Genomic DNA, 22,658 nt, shown 5'->3' on the forward strand with positions numbered 1-22,658 from the left:
GTAACCCAGATTTAAATTTACTGTGCTTTCCCTAAATCGCCCAAAGCAAATGCCGGGATGGTTCCTTAGAAAGGCTACGGGAGATTTCCTTGTCCATCCTTCCCAGATCCGAATTTGTGCTCCGTCTCTAATGACTTCGTTGTCGATGAGGTGCTAAACAGTTACCTTCCTTTTTCCGACGTTGGTAAATCCATCTCCGTTACATTCCTACCCCCGACGCAGGCCTCAAAATGTTTCGTCACTGCCGGCACCGCCGGGCAGCCCTCCGGTTTAGACGGGAAAGCGTCCTCCGTTGCACCTGCTGGTGAATCATAGAGCCAGTTGGTGACAAGTGGTCACCTTACAGTTCACCCCTTCCCCCGTGACCTCTGGGGTCGCTCCAGGGGCCGACCAGGTTCGCCAGCGGCAAGTTCATCGCCTCTGGAAGCTCTCCATATTCATGAGCCTCCACGCTCCTCGCACAGCCTGCTGCTTTTTTTTTCTGTCAGGGCACACCTGTAGTTGCGACAGCTGAGACTTGAAGCCGCAGGTGAATATCGGAGCCGCATCAACAGCGAGCTGAGTGGGCTGAACGGTACAACAAGTTTATAAGTGTGCTGCAGACAAGTTCCTTTTGGACGGATTACGGGACAGCTACGTCAGAAGGAAGCTGGTGAGTCAACAGAAAGGGTCTTGTTACTGTCATCAGTATGGAGAAAGGGTAAACCGTGATAAGTGATGCATACAGGCCTACTTCTCCCACTTGTGTTGACCACACAACGTAACTGTTTGTCCAGAAGCGAAATAAAAAAAAGTATCAAGTAAATGTTGTTTAACTACCAGAATGATTGCTTTTCCTGTATTCGTTCATTGTGAACAGCAGTATGTCTTAAATAGCACCCTACACTTTTTTATTCTATAGGCTATTTCCTTATTTCAAGACCTGTTGACAAACGTATGACAGTGTACCATTCACGTAAATATGACGTCATTAAAAACATGACCACGAACTTGACTTTGATTCTCATGTACTATCATATGGTGGAGATAGCCAGGATACCGTAATTAGTCTGAAAATGGACACTGGTCATTTTGTCTGTGGTATGACGTATCAGTATCACCCCACAGGCGTCGTGAAGTTGGCAACTGTATTGCAAGTTTCCGTTAGACGGTGATATCGGTCGCGCGGGATCTGACAGACCCAATGGCGCGCGCCTGCTGACCCACGCCTCCAGTGGGTCTGTACAGGGAACGCCCTCTGCCGCCACGATAATAGGATGGCTGGTGGCAGCTGCTCAACCTGTTCATGATTGGAGCCTCGTCGCTACGACACGCTACACAGACGCCACCTAGTCGTGGCTTCAACTCCATCGTTACTGCTCTTGTACAGGGATCCCCTTCGTTGTTGACACTCAGACCTGCGCTTCGTTTCTTGCTTCATTATTTGTAAAGAGTCTTCGTACGCTTGGACAGGTTAAACAAATCTTCTGTTTTCTATGTTGACCTGTTCGCTGATTATGTCTGCTCCTGTTCAGCTTTCCTATGACGACAGCTACCGCGTCACTCTGCAGCCCACCTCTCCTTACCCTTGTGTACGAAGTCCAACATAACAAAAAAAATGTTCAAATTTGTGTGAAATCTTATGGGACTGAACTGCTAAGGTCATCAGTCCCTAAGCGTACACACTACTTAACCTAAATTATCCTAAGAACAAACACACGCCCATGCCCGAGGGAGGACTCGAACCTCCGACGGGACCAGCCGCACAGCCAACATAACACATTCATCCATCTTTAGTTCGAGGTTTTATGTGAGTACAATGTACATAAATGAAAAGAATGTAGATGCTACTCACCTATGGGGAATGTAAGCAAAACTGTAACGGCAGCCGGCCGGAGTGACCGAGCGGTTCTAGGCGCTTCAGTCCGGTTCAAAATGGTTCAAATGGCTCTGAGCACTATGGGACTCAACAGCTGAGGTCATCAGTCCCCTAGAACTTAGAACTACTTAAACCTAACTAACCTAAGGACATCACACACATCCATGCCCGAGGCAGGATTCGAACCTGCGACCGTAGCAGTCCCGCGGTTCCGGACTGCAGCGCCAGAACCGCTAGACCACCGCGGCCGGCGCTTCAGTCCGGAACCGAGTGACTGCTACGGTCGCAGGTTCGAATCCTGCCTCGGGCATGGATGTGTGTGAAGTCCTTAGGTTAGTTAGGTTTAAGTAGTTCTAAGTTCTAGGGGTCTGATGACTCAGATGTTAAGTCCGATAGTGCTCAGAGCCATATGAACCAGTAACGGCAATGTTTTCTTATATACAATACATGCCGTAGAAAACTGTAGTAGCATTTCTACGTTCTCTTCATATACTACATACTGTACTAAGGTAATCTCCCATGGCGCTATGGAAAAGAGTCGTGATGCACATAAAAAAACGTAATTGGTGCAGTTGTTTACTATGTAAATCACCTCAGTTAAATTTTCATGGAACCTATATCGGTCTGTTACGATCCTAGCAGCGCATTTCCTAGTTACGTCGATGCGTTCTGTCGACAAGTGTCCCAAACAATATTCTGGTCTACAGTGATTTGGACAGACGATGGTAAGATCGGAAATAACCTTTTAGTAACCGTTTAACAACTCAGAAGTGGCAGGAAGACGTTTCCATATTTGAGCATCTCAAAGGTTAACTGTACAGCACTTCCACTAATGCGGTTAAAGAATGGGAGCACGCGTGATCAGGGGTGTTTGACAGAGTTTGCAACTAACAGCAGAGACAAGTACAGTAATGATTCCAAATGTGAGGACGACACGTGGAACAGCTCCTTTGACAGGTGAAGTAGTGTTTCTTATTAAGGTAGGCCTTGCATGAAGTTTTAGCTCAATTAGACACGGTCGTAAGTAAGAAATTTAGATTTCAAGTGCATTTATACTAATCACGACAATATTCGATACTGAAGTCTGTGATGATGGAGGTGAAGGGGGGTGGTGGAGTGGGGGGGCTTAACAAGAAAGGGGGATGTTACCGAAAATGTAAACATTCCTTTAGAAATCTTTGCACCCAGAATGAGTAAGTCAGAATTCTGAACTTTCGGATGTACGGAGAAAAATACCTGCGTTTTAATGTCAAAATATAGTAAAAAACCATGGTTCAGTACATTGCCACAAACACAAATATTTTAATTTTTTCATTCCCCTTTTATAAAAAGCCTTAGCTGATTTTATCATCACGCAATAGGTTTGAAATCATAATCGTAGGGTGTTAAGAGGATCATAAGATCGCTGATCTACAATTATTAGTTTATGTTTAAAATTTTGATATTTACGAAACATTAAATTTTTTCACAATCAAAATTACGTATTTTTTTCCGGTCATCCAAGTTATAAACCGCAATTTAATTGAAGGTAATTCTTTAGTTCCAATGACACAGCGACATGTTTCGAACGTCGCCTGAAAATTTCATGGCATTAATTCATACACTTTTTGAGAAAAGGCTTTTAACAACGCAAAAAAATGTAAAACTGAGAAAATGCGTTTTAGGATTTATAACATATAATAACATGACCGTATTTTAAACTCTTTATCATCCTAAAGGTTTTTCGTCCCTTGCCTTCCAATCTGTCTGGATACTATTTATAGGTCAGACAGTGTCCTATCCGGCTTATTAATCATGCTCTGATAGATGCAGTAAACACACCTGGATGTACACTCTACAAAGCATATCAAATTTGTCGTTATTCCCCTCATTGACTTATAAAGCAACATTGTAGACACCTGTTTGTGGTAAATTAAGCTCTCTTTGAGCATCTAATCCAAATTAATTTGCTTACGCTTTCATTTGTTTTGTGTCTTTTCCCATGAAGACACTTTCTCAGTTAGTCGGAGTTTCTAAGACACCTGCATGTGAGCTTAATTCTATTCATAAAAGATTCTGTTAGTGAATGGTTATGTGAATAGGTTTCATTTCTAATGTTATGCTTACACCATTCGTCTTTCGCGCACATATTATGCGTCGGCGTTTCGACAACGGATAGTTTGTGAAAATAGTATACACACATAGCACACCTCGTTGCATCTAAACTGTTTCTGTGAAACCTACGTTGCTTAAACACAGTTTTCTCACATTCCGTTATGCTCTTCAGTTCCACGTAAAGGTTTCGGTGTTTCAGTCACCACATATTAGTACGCGTTCCTATCATCGAAACGTAAACAAACCACATGCGCCGAAGTTGTCAGCCACAGAGACAGATTTCACCCTAAAAGTAATTGTCAGCCAAATACATTCACAAAAAGTCATCTGAAGCAAGCAGTATCCCAGACGTCTGGAAAGGTGGGCGTGGCTACGAGGGCAGAGCATTATTTTAATATTTCACAGGCATTTTTAAGGTTACCATGAAGATAAAATTTATACACAACTTAGATAATACTCTACAGAAGAAAGAAATATTTTTGAGAAATCAGTTTTTCGATCCGAAATTCATGACAGCCTCCATGTTAACGTATATTATGAAATATCTTTCTCACGGCTCTTTTACGGTCTTACATTGTGTGGATCGTATATTTCAACCTGTGTCAGTTTTCGCTATTAATTCTAGCACACTCCGCTTTCGAACTCTGCACTAGGGCGCCTCCGGAGCCCCGCCCATCTTGGAGCATGCAAGATCCCCTCGCTTCTAAACAATACTGTTATTACTCAGCTTAGCCGCGAGTCCGTAGAGGGTGGTGTATGTGGCGTACAGTATAACTGGTCAGCATTTCCGCCCGGAATTTTGCGAGTGTAAGTCGGACCTTCCTTGATCCGCCTTGGTGGGTAGTGTCGTCGGATTTCCTCCTACCTGTGCGCATTGCAGCTCTCGTAAATGTCGTCTCGTGCAAATTCTTCAATAGCGCATTGGATGTCTCTGTCGGTGGAAGCTAATTATCTGAAACTGCTGTCGATCAACTTTGCGGTATCTATTTACTCGAAATTAACATTCAGAATGCCGTAATATCACTTTTATTCATATTAGATCAATAATGAAACACTCATGTCACAAACTACTCGTAAACGAGAGCATGGCGACCATCGAACAAGACAGGAAGAGCTCGTAACAGCGATTGCCGACTTTGGCGCGTAGTCCGTACCTCTTACTAGTTTCATCACAGTTCGTGGATTTCCGATCAAGTTCGTACTTACCAAGATATGCATTTGTTAATGAACGGGTGTGAATTTTAACGAGGCAAAATTATGATAAATAGCTTTAAACATCCAGAGGCTCCTCCTAGTATTCATGTTGTCATAAATGACTTTAATTATTAAATATAAGTAAATAAAATCGGTGACTTTGGCGCCAAGATGGCGGTACTTCCCGTCATGTATATTTCCGAGGCTGACGCTTGTTGCTACGGTCCAGCGCCGAGCCCCACCCCACTACGCGCGACATGTGGTCGCTGCGTCACCTAGCCAGCCAACGTGGGAAATGCTCTCCGACTCATGGCCGGCTACGGACTACAGCACTTCCTAACTATCGTGAATACATCAATACGAGACAATAATTTATTAAAACTGGTAAAAATGTCTTCCTCGCGTAAGACGCACCTTACAAGCACCGAGCATCTGCTTGTGTCGTTTGGGGCCTTATGCCGGTCCTGTTCAAAGACCAGGGCTGTAAAGTGCAAAGATCCATAATAGCACAGCGTGAAACACCCAGCATTGCTGTACGTGTACGATTACTGGAGCTACAGGGTGTTTCAAAAATGACCGGTATATTTGAAACGGCAATAAAAACCAAACGAGCAGCGATAGAAATACACCGTTTGTTGCAATATGCTTGGGACAACAGTACATTTTCAGGCAGACAAACTTTCGAAATTACAGTAGTTACAATTGTCAACAACAGATGGCGCTGCGGTCTGGGAACCTCTACAGTACGATATTTTCCACATATCCACCATGCGTAGCAATAATATGGCGTAGTCTCTGAATGAAATTACCAGAAACCTTTGACAACGTATCTGGCGGAATGGCTTCACATGCAGATGAGATGTACTGCTTCAGCTGTTCAATTGTTTCTGGATTCTGGCGGTACACCTGGTCTTTCAAGTGTCCCCACAGAAAGAAGTCACAGGGGTTCATGTCTGGCGAATAGGGAGGCCAATCCACGCCGCCTCCTGTATGTTTCGGATAGCCCAAAGCAATCACACGATCATCGAAATATTCATTCAGGAAATTAAAGACGTCGGCCGTGCGATGTGGCCGAGCACCATCCTGCATAAACCACGAGGTGATCGCAGTGTCGTCTAAGGCAGTTTGTACCGCCACAAATTCACGAAGAATGTCCAGATAGCGTGATGCAGTAATCGTTTCGGATCTGAAAAATGGGCCAATGATTCCTTTGGAAGAAATGGCGGCCCAGACCAGTACTTTTTGAGGATGCAGGGACGATGGGACTGCAACATGGGGCTTTTCGGTTCCCCATATGCGCCAGTTCTGTTTATTGACGAAGCCGTCCAGGTAAAAATAAGTTTCGTCAGTAAACCAAATGCTGCCCACATGCATATCGCCGTCATCAATCCTGTGCACTATATCGTTAGCGAATGTCTCTCGTGCAGCAATGGTAGCGGCGCTGAGGGGTTGCTGCGTTTGAATTTTGTATGGATAGAGGTGTAAACTCTGGCGCATGAGACGATACGTGGACGTTGGCGTCATTTGGACCGCAGCTGCAACACGGCGAACGGAAACCCGAGGCCGCTGTTGGATCACCTGCTGCACTAGCTGCACGTTGCCCTCTGTTGTTGCCGTACGCGGTCGCCCTACCTTTCCAGCACGTTCATCCGCCACGTTCCCAGTCGGTTGAAATTTTTCAAACAGATCCTTTATTGTATCGCTTTTCGGTCCTTTGGTTACATTAAACCTCCGTTGAAAACTTCGTCTTGTTGCAACAACACTGTGTTCTAGGCGGTGGAATTCCAACACCAGAAAAATCCTCTGTTCTAAGGAATAAACCATGTTGTCTACAGCACACTTGCACGTTGTGAACAGCACACGCTTACAGCAGAAAGACGACGTACAGAATGGGGCACCCACAGACTGCGTTGTCTTCTATATCTTTCACATCACTTGCAGCGCCATCTGTTGTTGAAACTTGTAACTACTGTAATTTCGAAAGTTTGTCCGCCTGAAAATGTACTGTTGTCCCAAGCATATTGCAACAAACGGTGTATTTCTATCGCTGCTCGTTTAGTTTTTATTGCCGTTTCAAATATACCGGTCATTTTTGAAACTCCCTGTATTTGATTTTAGTGACTCTGCGGTCGGAAATGTCAGCGCGAGGCGGATTCTGGTGGTAGAGTCGGGGAGGTTTCAAATGTCGGACGCGCCAGCGGTGCAGACAGCAGCGCCTCCCCGCGGCGGCCTTGGGAACGCCCACCAGCTCGCTCTCACGGAACAGACGGCCGCGGGCTCTGCATAAATCCAGCTATGCCGGCGCCTCGTAATTACGCGGCCATAACTGTAGCGGCAGCTCGTCCGCGTCGCAGGTCCACGTGAGGGGCGCAGCGGCTGCAATCCCACGCTCGCGGCCGCCGGGTTGGCCTTGTTCGGGGGCCGGCGGATCTGATACGCTGGTGACGCGTGTCTAGCTGCTTTCTCGCGCGCTCTGGCATACCTCCCAAATATGACACTGCTGATGGAGGTACGTGCGTCGCATGCTGACGATGAGCTGGGAGGGCTGCCCGGTGCTATGCGCGGGGAGATGACTGTACTGCGGCTACGGTGAAACATCCGTGTTTACTCTACACAAGGGTGCCATGAAGGTATTGTGCAAAGTCGATAACCCACCATCTTGGATACGCCTCTTCACGGACACTGGAACACTTACACTACTGGCCATTAAAATTGCTACACCACGAAGATGACGTGCTACACACGCGAAATTTAACCGACAGGAAGAAGATGCTGTGATATGCAAATGATTAGCTTTTCAGAGCATTCAGACATGGTTGGCGTCGGTGGCGACACCTACAACGTGCTGTCATGAGGATCGTTTCCAACCGATTTCTCATACACAAACAACAGTTGACTGACGTTGCCTGCTTAATCGTTGTTGTGATGCCTCGTGTAAGGAGGGGAAATGCGTACCATCACGTTTCCGACTTTGATACAGGTCGGATTGTAGCGTATCGCGATTGCGGTTTATCGTATCGCGACGTTGCTGCTCACGATGGTCGAGATCCAATGACTGTTAACAGAATATGGAATCGGTGGGTTCAGGAGGGTAATACGGAACGCCGTGCTGGATCCCAACGGCCTCGGATCATTAGCAGTCCAGATTACAGGCACCTTATCCACATTGCTGTAACGGATCGTGCAGCCACGTCTCGATCCCTGAGTCAACAGATGGGGACGTTAGCAAGACAACAACTATCTGCACACTTCGACGACGTCTGCAGCAGCATGGAGTATCAGCTCGGAGACCATAGCCGCGGTTACCCTTGACGCTGCATCACAGACAGGAGCGCCTGCGATGGTGTACTCAACGACGAACCTGGCTGCACGGATGAGTCTAGGTTATGTTTACAGCATCACGATGGTCGCATCCGTGTTTGGCGACATCGCGGTGAACGCCCATTGGAAGCGTCTATTCGTCATCACCATACTGGCTTATCACCCGGCGTGAAAGTATGGGGTGCCATTGGTTACACGCCTCGGTCACCTCTTGTTCGCATTGACGGCACTTTGAACAGTGGACGTTACATTTCAGATGTGTTATGATCCGTGGCTCTACCCTACATTCGATCCCTGCGAAACCCTACATTTCACCAGGATAATGTACGACCGCATGTTGCAAGTCCTGTACAAGCCTTTCTGGATACAGAAATGTTCGACTGCTGCCCTGACCGGTACATTCTCCAGATATCTCACCAACTGAAAACGTCTGGTCAATGGGGGCCGAGCAACTGGCTCGTCACAATACGCTAGTCACTACTCGCATGAATTCTGGTATCATGTTGAAGCTGCATAGGCAGCTGTACCTGTACACGCCATCCACGCTCTGTTTGACTCAATGCCCAGGCGTATGAAGGCCGTTATTACGGCCAGATATGGTTGTTCTGGGTACTGATTTCTCAGGATCTATGCACCCAAATTGCGTGAAAATGTAATCACATGTCAGTTCTAGTATAATACAGGGTGAGTCACCTAACGTTACCGCTGGATATATTTCGTAAACCACATCAAATACTGACGAACCGATTCCACAGACCGAACGTGAGTAGAGGGGCTAGTGTAATTGGTTAATACAAACCATAAAAAAAATGCACGGAAGTATGTTTTTTGACACAAACCTACGTTTTTTTAAATGGAACCCCGTTAGTTTTGTTAGCACATCTGAACATATAAACAGATACGTAATCGGTGCCGTTTGTTGCATTGCAAAATGTTAATTACATCCGGAGATATTGTAACCTAAAGTTGACGCTTGAGTACCACTCCTCCGCTGTTCAATCGTGTGTATCGGAGAGCACCGAATTGCGTAGGGATCCAAAGGGAACGGTGATGGACCTTAGGTACAGAAGAGACTGGAACAGCACATTACGTCCACATGCTAACACCTTTTTATTGGTCTTTTTCCCTGACGCACATGTACATTACCATGAGGGGTGAGGTACACGTACACACGTGGTTTCCGTTTTCAATTACGGAGTGGAATAGTGTGTCCCGACATGTCAGGCTAATAGTTGTTCAATATGGTGGCCATCATTTGCTGCACACAATTGCAATCTCTGGCGTAATGAATGTCGTACACGCCGCAGTACATCTGGTGTAATGTCACCGCAGGCTGCCACAATACGTTGTTTCAAATCCTCTCGGGCTGTAGGCACATCAGGGTACACATTCTCCTTTAACGTACCCCACATAAAGAAGTCCAGAGGTGTAAGATCAGGAGACCGAGCTGGCCAATTTATGCGTCCTCCACGTCCTATGAAACGCCCGTCGAACATCCTGTCAAGGGTCAGCCTAGTGTTAATTGCGGAATGTGCAGGTGCACCATCATGCTGATACCACATACGTCGACGCGTTTCCAGTGGGACATTTTCGAGCAACGTTGGCAGATCATTCTGTAGAAACGCGATGTATGTTGCAGTGCTCTCTGATACACACGTTCGAACAGCGGAGGTGTGGTACTCAAGCGTCAACTTTAGGTTACAATATCTCCGGATGTAATTAACATTTTACAGTGCAACAAACGGCACTGATTACGTATTTGTTTGTATGTTCAGATGTGCTAACAAAACTAACGTGGTTCCATTTAAAAAAACGTAGGTTTTTGTTAAAAAACATACTTCCGTGCATTTTTGTATGGTTTGTATTAACAGTTACACTAGCCCCTCTCCTCACTTTCGGTCTGTGGAATCGGTTCGTCAGTATTTGATGTGGTTTACGAAATATATCCAGCGGTAACGTTAGGTGACTCACCCTGTATATTTGCCCAATGAATACCCGTTTATCATCTGCATTTCTTTTTGGTGCAGCGGTTTTAATGGCCAGTAGTGTACACTTTCCGGATGACAATTATTGAATTACGAAAAAGATCGTAAATTACTTACTAACTACGGTGTGCATAACTATTATTCAACATGAAACGTCACTACAGATATTCGGATTTAGGTTATGATATGTTCGATATGCTTGCCATCATTGACGATGATGTGGCGCAGACGAATAGCGAAATTCTGCATGATCCGCTGAAATGTCGGAACATCGATGCTGTCGATGACCTCCCTAGCAATGGTGTCGGGATTATTGCTGTACACCTGTCTTTAATACAGCCCCACAAAAAGGAGTCGCATGTGTTCAAGGCCGGAGAGTATGGCGGCCAATCGAGGCCCATACCAGTGGCCTCTGGATACCCCAGTCGTTCCGAAACTGCTCCTCCAGGAAATCACTCTGCTTCTTCGATGGGGTCGACCTCTGTCTTGCATGAACCGATTCTTGTCGAGATCAGGGTCGCTTCGGATAATGGGAATGAAATCATTTTCCAAAACGTTCACGTTATACCAACAAAAATCGCACCGATTATTCCGTGACTGGACGCTGCACACAACGCAGTCACCCGTTGGGGGCGAAGAGACTTCTCGGTCGCGAAATGCGGATTCTGTCCCCCAAATACCCCAATTTTGATTATTGACGAGCCTATCCAAATGAAAGTGGGCTTCGTCGCGCGAACGCGAATACTAATTCCCATCATGCCATTTGTGGATTTCCGGACGGCTTTTGACACTGTACCACACAAGCTGCTTGTGGTGAAATTGTATGCCAATGGAATACCGTCTCACTTATGTGACAGGATTCGTGTTTTCCTGTCAGACAGGTCACAGTTCGGAGTAACTGACGGAAAATCATGGAGTGAAACAGAAGTGACTTCTGGCGTTCCCCAAGATAGTGTTATAAGCCATTTGCTGTTCGTTATCTATATAAACGATTTGGGAGAAAATCTGAGCAGCCGTCTTAGGTTGTCTGGAGATGACGCTGTCGTTTATCGACTAATAAAGTCATCAGGAGACCCACACTGGACTCGCATTCGGGAGGACGACGGTTCAATCCCGTCTCCGGCCATCCTGATTTAGGTTTGCCGTGATTTCCCTAAATCGTTTCAGGCAAATGCCGGGATGGTTCCTTTGAAAGGGCACGGCCGATTTCCTTCCCAATCCTTCCCTAACCCGAGCTTGCGCTCCGTCTCTAATGACCTCGTTGTCGACGGGATGTTAAACACTAACCACCACCATCATCAGAAGACCAAAACAAATTGCAAAACGATTTAGAAAAGATATCTGTATGGTGCGAAAATTGGCAATTGACTCTAAATAACGGCAAGTGTGAGGTCATCCACCTCAGTGCTAAAAGGAACTTCGGTTACACGATAACTCAGTCAAATCTGAAGGCCGTAAATTCAACTAAATACCTAGAAATTAAAACTATGAAAAACTTAAGGGAAGACGAACCTGAGACCGCGTTTTATTGGCAGGACACTTAGAAAATGTAACACATCTACTAAGGAGACTGCCTACACTATGCTTGTCCGTGCTGTTTTGGAATACTGCTGCGCGGTGTGGGCTCCTTACCAGGTAGGATTGATGGAGTACATCGAAAAAGTTCAAAGAAGGGCAGCACGTTTTGTACTATGGCGAAATAGGGGAGAGGGTGTCACTGAAACGATACAGGATGTGGGATGTATATCATTAAAACAAAGGGATTTTTCGCTGCGGAGGAATCTTCTCACGAAATTCCGATTACCAACTTTCTCCTCCGAATGCGAAAATATTTTGTTGACGCCGACGTACATAAGAAGAAACGACCACCACGTAAATTAAGAGAAATCAGAACTCGTGCGGAAAGATATAGGAGTTCGTTCTTTCCGCGCGCTACACGAGACTGGCATAATAGAGAATTGTTAATGTGGTTCGATGAACCCTCTGCCAGGCACTTAAATGTGATTTGCAAGTATCCATGTAGATGTAGACTCGTGGACTGCCCAGTGGCGTCGCTCATTACACCATTTCACTGAACATAAAAACGTGTGCGTCATGAGAAGCTGTTCGACCATTGTAACCCTGTCATCTCAACTCTCTACGCGCATTCACTGACCTAGCTGTGTTACCACACTGGAACTCACGAATGATTTCTCTCGCTGATTCTCGACAATACTCGACGGTTGCTCTCCGACAGTGCACGGTTGTTCCTTCGCGTTTTCACTTCACAATCAGATCATCAGCAATCGAAATGGGCAACTTAGGAAGTTTGAAATGTTCCTGATGGATCTGTTAAGCTGCATTCCATGAGTAGTCCACGCTTGAACTCACTGCACACTCCCGACCGACCCGTTCTGCTGTTATTGCTATACAGAAAACACAATAACCCCCCCCCCCCCCCGACTACTGTTCTACTGCCAGGTACTGCCCTTGTGACGTCTAGTAATCAACTCTACATTACATAGGGTGTCCAGATACTTTTCATCACCTTCTGTAAGCGTTTCTTATCGTAAGAAAGCTTGTTATGGTTTACTAATTTTTAAATGTTTTAAATGGCTCTAACCGCTATGGGACTTAACATCTGAGGTCACCAGTACCCTAGACTTAGAACTACTTAAACCTAACTGACCTAAGGATATCACACACATCCATGCCCGAGGCAATGTTCGAACTAGCGATCATAGCAGCAGCGCGGTACCTGACTGAAGCGCCTAGAACCGCTGGGTCACAGCTGCCGGCTTACTCATTTTTAATTCTTTTATATTCCGTATATCTGGCATATGTAAGACAGATCGCGAATAGTCGTATTCCGTCCTTTCCGGATCTGAAGATGAATGTATAATGTACAGTAACCGAAATCGATATGTGAATTATCATTTGCGACCACAATAAAAATTCCGAATTCAGGATCAGTTAACGAAGAACGTACCCTACGCAGACAAGTCAGAACCACCCAGTCTTTTCTCCAATATTGGAAAAAAAAGACAGTGCCAGCGAAGAAGTGTCTGATGCATGCATTACGACTTGTTAGACGATATTCCCACTTACTCGTATCATTAACTCGCGATTTTTCACGTCACGATCAAACTTGGCGATGTACAATACTAAAAAGTAAAAATCAATAAACAATGAATATTTAACAAGAGGTCGGCGTGAAGTAATCAATAAGATTTCAGTCGGGATGCAACGTACTATTCGTACTTTCGTGTTAATAACTGACCCAGGCGTTTAAAAACATTATCCATATACGACTACGTTTAAACTGCTTTAAATGTGACCTTTACGCTTAAAGCCTCTCATTATTCAAAAATCAAGAGATCCGGTTACGTGGGCTGTTTAAATGGTGAGTGTTATTCCAAGTAAGGCTGTCATTATCTGTGACATTATAGCAACTGAGTGGGGACGACCGTTATATTATACAGGTGAAAGTAATTGCAGCCTTTATAGCGTGACAGGACAGGAGCAGTAACTTCGAGCACTACAGGGCTGACCGCATCGGCAGTGAAATGTGGCGTAACGGGATATCGGCGGGACGCCACAATATAGAGGTCATGAGACTCGTAAAAGAGTTTCAGCAACAACATCTATGTGAGCGTGCAAATGTTAGATATCTAGATTGGGTTATGTAGTTGGTAATTCTGTCAGAGACACCAAAGGACTTGGAAGATGAGATGAACGGAACGAAATTAGGCTACAAGATGAACAGAATAGATATCGCCTCGAAAGGAAATTATAGGATGAATATTAATTAAAGTAAAAGAAGGATAATGGGACGCAATCGAATTGAATCACGCGATTGTATTACAAAATGAGGCACTAAAAGTTGTTAGTTAATTTTGGTATATGGGGAGGAAAATCAATGATTGTGGCCAAAAAAGAACTGATATAAAATGCAGACTGGCAGTGACAAGAAAAGCATAACGGAAAGAGAAAAATTTGCTAACATGGAATATAAATTTAAGTCTTCAGAAGTTAGTGACATTAAAAGGCCTATTATCAAGTTAGTGAAAGTTAACTGTTTCTGGAACTTTACTGCGCTGGGTGAGTTCTTTTTTATATTTTTGGAACACGGAATAAATTTTCAAAGTTTTCATAGTCTCTCCTGCGGCCAAATAGCGTAAAGTTACTTGTCACGTGATCGTATCAGATTTTGAAGTCATTGGTGAATGCGTTCCAAAAGAAGTCAAACTGAGTTTGAGACAGTCGTAATACGTTTTCGAAATCTTCAGGACAATGATTTCTTAATTCCATGTCAACCAAATTACTTTACCCCGATTTTCATTGAAGCACCCAGTTCCTAACGCACCATCGTCTTCTCTTCCGTTTTTCCAACCAATTCTTTCTCTGTGCTAAAATAGGACCGAAAGCCTCGATAGGGAGCTCGTTCATAGCCGGCTGAATCACGCTTTCGTCGGCGCTTCAATCCGTGTGAAATCGCCACAACCCACGACTCATGCGGTCACTTCTGTCTTGGCATGACAGCAAGTGCGAAAGCATAGAACACATCCGCATTCACGCCCGGAGGGAACCCGCCTTTACACGGTATTAGTGGGACGTGCCGTGGGGCTTACTCACTTTTTCTTCAGTTCTGTTTACATTCTGAGCACAAAAGAACTCCCTGAGTACGAGCAAAAATAATTGTACCCTAATCGCAGGCAGCGGTACGAGAAGTCTGACACCTCAGTCCATTTCGTTCGCGGAAGCAGCGAAATACTGGCCTAGGAACACAAATACAGAACTAGCGGACGGGTCGGTGTTTACGATGGGCCGCTAGGGAATTCCGCTGTTTTCACCGCATTTAATTGTTTCTGCGCGTCGCGCGCGCTGTTTGAGTTGGCCCGGCGTCGTGACGAGACGGCGCCGCCACTATAAGCGAGGCTGACAGCGGCGTCGGCGTCGTAAAATAGAGTGGCGCCCGCCCGGGCCGTGTTTACACGCTGATGAAGTGCGCCGTCGCGGAAACGCCGCGCGCGCGCGTCTATATTAAACGCCCGAGCCGGGGACCAGTGTATCAATATACAGCGACTCGGCCGCCGGCTAATTTTAAAGTCGGACTTACTTAACGGCCGGCGGCCGGCGCCTCCTTCTCGGAAGTACGCCCCGTAAGACCCGGGATACTCGCCATCTGCCCTCGGGGCAGCCGTGGACTCCGCGAGGGAGAATGCGCGAACACAAATCAGACCGTCCAGGGTCTGTGTCGCAGCACACCCTATTTTCAACAGCAGCAGGTTGCATTACGAGGAACGGGATCGCGAATTTCTGTCCTCACGGCCACAGTCGTAATTCTTGCAAAGTCTTTCTAGCTAATGCATCTCTACGGATTACTGCCAAATTCCTTAAGATTAATACGGGGGCAGCAAAATCAACACGACGTAGTATACAGCGAGGCGTTAAATATGAAACAACAGCGGAGATACGTAAGCACTAAACGAAAACTAAACTCCGTCCGATCGGGTGCCTGAAGGCGCAACGGTACCGACCGAACGCCGTGTCATCCTCAGTTGATACTTGTCACTCGATGAGGATATGTTGCGGGCGGTATAAAACCTGGGAAGTAGAGGCTGCTGAATCCCCTTGTATGAAACAGCAGAGGGCCTGCAACAGTTGCTTGGATAACGCCAGATATCACATCTGTTTCACTCGGTGGTTTCCCTTTAATTATTTCGTACTGTGTCCTTTCTGACAAGAAATCATGTTTGACTGTACTGGACAGTAAACGATTTTTAAGAAGTACTTGAATAACCGCTGACGGTTCCAGCAATACAGAAACATCGTTCTTTTCGACATCAATTTGTGACAGCGAATTTTTTTAGTTACATATTTCAGCGCCAGGTCACACAAATCGTACCATTACCGCATCCGACCTCCTAAAAAGCTCACCGTGCATCGGATCGGCAACTGCTAAGGTTACAAGATAGGCTCCTCTGTAAATTTAAAAACTAATGTATTCAGAAATGCTGACTGCGATGGGAGAGGAAAGCATGCATGCCCTACATTTAACATGTAATGTGTGGAAAAAGGGTGAATGAACTAAAGACTGGACTACCTCTGTCCTAATTCCTCTGCACAAAAAAGGATCTGATAGGGACTCCTCCAACTATAGCACCGTAGCATTAATATGATATGCTAGTGAAGTCCTCCTGCATACAATAAATCAACTTCTAAAAAATTTTCTGCAGTCTCAGATATCTGCAGAACAAGCGGGTAAAGATACTCGAGAGGCAGTCTTGAATTCTTATGAGTTTTGTGTCCCTGCCTACATCTGCTTCCTAGATTATAAAAAGGCCTTTGGCCGTGTCATGTGGGAGAAATTGGGCAAGTGCTCAACGAGTCTGGGATTCGAAAATACATGGTATCCTTACTAAAAGGTCTTTATAATAGGCCATACCGCAACCATAAAAGTAGATGGTGAAAACTCGGAATTTTTCGATGTGACAGATGGCGTCAGACAGGCCGGCCGGGGTGGCCGAGTGGTTCTAGGCACTACAGTCTAAAACCGCGCGACCGTTACGGTCGCAGGTTCGAATCCTGCCTCGGGCATGGATGTGTGTGATGTCTTTAGGTTAGTTAGATTTAAGTAGTTCTAAGTTCTAGGGGACTGATGACCTCAGAAGTTAAGTCCCATAGTGCTCAGAGCGATTTGAACCATTTTTTTTATGCCGTCAGACAAGGTTGTATACTGTCAACTCAGCTCTAGAATATCTATGCAGAGTGTTTAACCAGGAAAGCGCTGGATGGCTGGGACGGTGGGATTTCAATTCGCGGCAGGAAAATCAACAATTTACGCTTCGCAGATGATACTATACTAATAGCAGGAAGTGAGGAAGAACTTGGTAATCTGTTCTCAGCAGTAAAGAAAGATATTAGTATAAAACTTGGCCTAGAGATAAACATGAAAATAACCAAACTAATGGTTATAAATCGTCAAGTCAGCGATCGAAACCAACTTACAGGATTCCTAAAAAATCTGGAGATAGTGTGTGTTATGTATATGTAGGCACTCTGATCAATTGCAGAGATAGGAGAATAAATCATTCTTGGCCGAGCCGCAGTGATCAAACTCACTAAGATATGGCAGAATCGGGCAATATCCGAGACAACCAAGATGTGCCTGGTAAAAGCATTGGTGTTTCCTGTATTCTTACACGTATGGGAGACCTGGACCGTGAAATGTAGTGATAAGAGCCGTATTGATGTCTTCGAGATGTGGTGTTGGCGGAGGATGCAACGTGTACCGTGGACACAAAAAAGAAAAAATGCTCCAATAATAGAAGAACTTAAAATCACGAGAAGGTTATCTTCTCGTGTCAGCCAAAGATATCTTCAATTCCTTGGGCACATCTTGAGAAGGAAAGGGGATAACTGAGAGAAGACCAGGGAAAAACTGCGGGTAGAAGACCACGTGGGAGAGCAGCAAACAGATGGTTGGATCAAGCGAAGAAGCCTCTTCACACCATATTAAGAAAGACCGTAGATCGCTGTGGATAGACACGTCTGTCTGAAGTTTTAACTACGTAAGAATGAATGAGAAAATGAGGTCGCGACACTCATCAGTGAGTAAAACGACTAATGATATTCAGTAAAAGTGAAGATATATGTTGGAAGTAATCATCACAGTACACATTATACCTCACAGAAAATGCTGTGCTATTATGATGTGGCCATACAAGGTTCGAATAATTTGCACTTGAGATGGCCACATAGTGACGAAATCTATCTGTAAAATAAAGAACTTCAGTATTTACGACAGATGCTATCATTTATCCAATATACATTGTCTTAAAAAGTCGTCATGGTTTGTTGTTGTTGTGGTCTTAGGTCCAGAGGCTGGTTTGATGCTGCTCTCCATGCTACTCTATCCTGTGCAAGCTTCTTCATCTTCCAATACTTACTGCAGCCAACATCCTTCTGAATCTGTTTAGTGTAGTCATCTCTTGGTCTCCCTCCACAATTTTTATCCTCGACGCTGCCCTCCAATACTGAATTGGTGATCCCTTGATGCCTCAGAATATGCCTTACCAACCAATCCCTTCTTCTAGTCAAGATGCGCCACAAATTTCTCTTCTCTCCAATTCTATTCAATACCTCCTCATTAGTTAAGTGATCTACCCATCTAATCTACAGCACTATCCTGTAGCACCACATTTCGAAAGCTTCTATTCTCTTCCTGTCCAAACTATTTATCGTCCATGTTTCACTTCCATACATGGCTACATTCAATACAAATACTTTCAGAAATGACTTCCTGACACTTAAATCTATACTCGATGTTAACAAATTTCTCTTCTCCAGAAACGCTTCCCTTGCCATTGCCAGGCTACATTTTATATCCTCTCTACTTCATCAGTTATTTTGCTCCCCAAATAGCAAAACTCATTTACTACTTTAAGTGTCTCATTTCCTAATGTAATTCCCGCAGCATCAGCCGACTTAATTCGACTACATTCCATTATCCTCGTTTTGCTTTTGTTGATGTTCATCTTATATCCTCCCTTCAAGACACTGTCCATTCCGTCCAACTGCTCTTCCAAGTCCTTTGCTGTCTCTGACAGAATTACAATGTCATCGGCCAACCTGAAAGTTTTTATTTCTTCTCCATGGATTTTAATTCCTACTCAGAATTTTTATGATTTGAAAACGTTACTTACTAACGTACAACAAGACGTAACTCGTCAAAGTTCAACTAAAGAGTCGTTAGAGGCGCTCACGAATATCGTATACGATTTCCTGACAGCACCTTTACGTGTACCACTAAGACTGGCCATTTTTTATTGTAGAATTAGCTTGGAAGAGGTTGTTTAGCTGTGGAATTCTCGCTGTTCCGTAGCAGTTGTTAACAAGTGCCGAATAGCGCTGCATCTAGTCCGCTGCGAGTATAGGCAGCTGCGGCGGGCAACTCCAGTTTGGCAGCAGGCAGAATGATGGGCAGGAACTTACGGACGAACAGAGCGTGCAGCGCACTTACCGTGGGACAGCCAGCCGTGCCCGCAGGAGTCGCAGGACCGCATCACCTCCTGGCCGGGGCAGAAGGAAGGGCAGAAGCAGGCGGGCGCCGCGCACCGCAAGCCCTGCAACAAGAACATACCTCGTTCAGCGTCCTCACATGGCAGTCTAGTCATACGATCGGAGTGGATTACTCTCCCTAACTTGTACAATGCAGCGAACCACAACAGCACATACAAGGTGGTCCATTGATATTGACCTGGCCAAATATCTCACGAAGTAAGCATCAAACGAAAAAACTACAAAGAACGAAACTCGTCTAGCTTGAAGGGGGAAACCAGATGGCGCTATGGTTGGCGCGCTAGATGGCGCTGCCATAGATCAAACGGATATCACCTGGGTTTTTTAAATAGGAACGCACATTTTTTATTACATATTCGTGTAGTACATAAAGAAATATGAATGTTTTAGTTGGACCACTTTATTTCGCTTTGTGATGGTGCTGTAATAGTCACAAACGTTTATGTACGTAGTATCGCCAGTGCGGACGGAATTTGCTTCGTGTTAAAATGGACCGTTTATCAATTGCGGAAAAGGTCGATATTGTGTTGATGTATGGCTATTGTGATCAAAATGCCCAACGGGCGTGTGCTATGTATGCTGCCCGGTATCCTGGACGACATCATCCAAGTGTCCCGACCGTTCACCGGGTAGTTACGTTATTTAAGGAAACAGGAGAAGTTCAGCCACACGTGAAACGTCAACCACGACCTGCAACAAATCATGCCCAAGTGGGTGTTTTAGCTGCTGTCGGGGCTAATCCGCACATCAGTAGCACACAAATTTCGTGAGAATCGGGAATCTCAAAAACGTCGGTGTTGAGAATGCTACATTAACATCGATTGCACTAGTACCATATTTCTCTGCACCAGGAATTGCATGGCGACGACTTTGAGCGTCGTGTACAGTTCTGCCACTGGCCGCAAGTGAAATTACCGGACGATGACAGATTTTTTGCACTCGTTCTATTTAGCGACGAAGCTTCATTCACCAACAGCGGTAACGTAAACCAGCATAATATGCACTATTGGGCAACGGAAAATCCACGATGGCTGCGACAAGTGGAACATCAGCGACACTTGCGGGTTAATGTATGGTGCGGCATTATGAGAGGAAGGATAACTGGCCCTCATTTTACTGATGGCAATCTAAATGGTGCAATGTATGCTGATTTCCTACATAATGTTCTACCGATGTTTCATTGCATGACAGAATGGTGATGTACTTCAAACATGGATGTCCGGCACATAGGTCAAGTGCGATTGAAGCAGTATTGAATAGCATATTTCATGGCAGGTGGATTGGTCGTCGAAGCACCAGACCTTGCCCCGCACGTTCACCGGATGTGACGTCCCCGGATTTCTTTCTGTAGGGACAGTTGAAGGATATTTGCTCTCGTGATGCACCGACAACGCCTGAGAACATGCGTCAGCGCATTGTCAATGCATGTGCGAACATTGCGGAAGGCGAACTATTCGCTGTTGAGAGGAATGTCGTTACACGTATTGCCAAATGCATTGAGGTTGACGGACATCGTTTTGAGCATTTATTGCATTAATGTTGTATTTACAGGTAATCACGCTGTAACAGCATGTGTTCTCAGAAATTATAAGTTCACAAAGGTACATCTATCACATTGGAACAACCGAAATAAAATGTTCAAACGTACGTACGTTCTGTATTTTAATTTAAAAAACCTACCTGTTACCAACTGTTCGTCTAAAATTGTGAGCCATATGTTTGTGACTATTACAGCGCCATCTATCACAAAGCGAAAAAAGTGGTCCAACTAAAACATTCATATTTCTTTACTTACTACACGAATAAGTAATAAAAAATGGGGGTTCCTATTTAAAAAAACGCAGTTGATATCCGTTTGACCTATGGCAGCGCCATCTAGCGGGCCAACCATAGCGCCATCTGGTTTCCTCCTTGAAGCTAGACAAGTTTCATTCTTTGTAGTTTTTTCGTTTGACGCTTATTTCGTGCGATATTTGGCCCGGTCACGATCAAAGGACCACCCTGTACATACGCCCAGAATCTTTATTACTCACATTACACTCATTTCACGACAGTTAAAAAAATATCAATAATAATAATCTGCAGTACCACTGCGGTACTGGAATCAGGGAAACAAGAAATTCGATTCTACAGTACCTTGTATTTATCAAACTTCACTCATTACTAACCCAAGATGTACAGAGAGGCTACAGAAATTAAAAATATAAAAACAATCGCAACAGATTACACAAGTCGCGTGTCTCGATGCTTAATAAAGCAAAGGGCGCCGACTCTTCTACGGTACTACGTCCACCAGCAGAAAAGTCCAACTCGCCTCTCACTGCCGAAAGCTGCCCTAACTCTAACTCGCCCACCCCCACCAAGTTGTCCATCGCTGTATGTCGCTCATACACATTCACTCTCACTTGCCAATTCTTACTCACTCATTCTGTCCGACTTATTGACATCATCTCTTTCTCCTGTTCAAATGGCTCTGAGCACTTCTGATGATGATGATGATGATGATGTCTCATACTCCGAGGAGCGCAGGGGACGATGCGGGAGACCCGCATCGCTGTACTAGGCAGGGTCCTAGTGGAGGTGGTTTGCCGTTGCCTCCCTCCGACCGTAATGGGGATGAATGATGATGATGAAGATGACAAAAACAACAACACCCACTCATCTCCAGGCAGGAAAAATCCCTGACCCCGCCGGGAATCGAACCCGGAACCCCGTGCGCGGGAGGGGGGGGGGGAGGGAGGGAGGGTTCGAGAACGCTGCCGCAAGACCACGAGCTTCGGATAGTATCGCAATATCCTGTTCAATTAACATGCTCAGACTACGTTTTTTGTCATCAGTTTACTCACTGGTTTGACGCGGCCCGCCACGAATTCCATTCCTGTGCTAACCTCTTCATCTCAGAGTAGCACTAGCAACCAACGTCCTCAATTATTTGCTTGACGTATTCCAATCTCTGTCTTCCTCTACAGTTTTTGCCCTCTACAGCTCCCTCTAGAACCATGGAAGTCATTTCCTCATGTCTTAGCAGATGTCCTATCATCCTGTCCCTTCTCCTTATCAGTGTTATCCACATATTCCTTTCCTCTCCGATTCTGCGTAGAACCTCCTCATTCCTTACCTTATCACTCCACCCAATTTTCAAC

The 22,658-nt window shown here is 45.1% G+C and overlaps 1 protein-coding gene across 1 annotated transcript in view; it reads right to left on the bottom strand.

The window, feature by feature from the left end:
- The window catches only part of LOC124623089 (zinc finger protein basonuclin-2-like), a 172,638-nt gene that overhangs the window by 104,790 nt on the left and 45,190 nt on the right, over positions 1–22,658 (bottom strand). Inside the window, exon 3 of the mRNA XM_047148881.1 lies at positions 19,457–19,559. Within this exon, the coding sequence (XP_047004837.1) occupies positions 19,457–19,559 (103 nt within the window). The remainder of the gene's footprint in view (positions 1–19,456; positions 19,560–22,658) is intronic.

The sequence above is a fragment of the Schistocerca americana genome, chromosome 7 (assembly GCF_021461395.2).
Source record: "Schistocerca americana isolate TAMUIC-IGC-003095 chromosome 7, iqSchAmer2.1, whole genome shotgun sequence".
Lineage (NCBI taxonomy): Eukaryota > Metazoa > Arthropoda > Insecta > Orthoptera > Acrididae > Schistocerca > Schistocerca americana.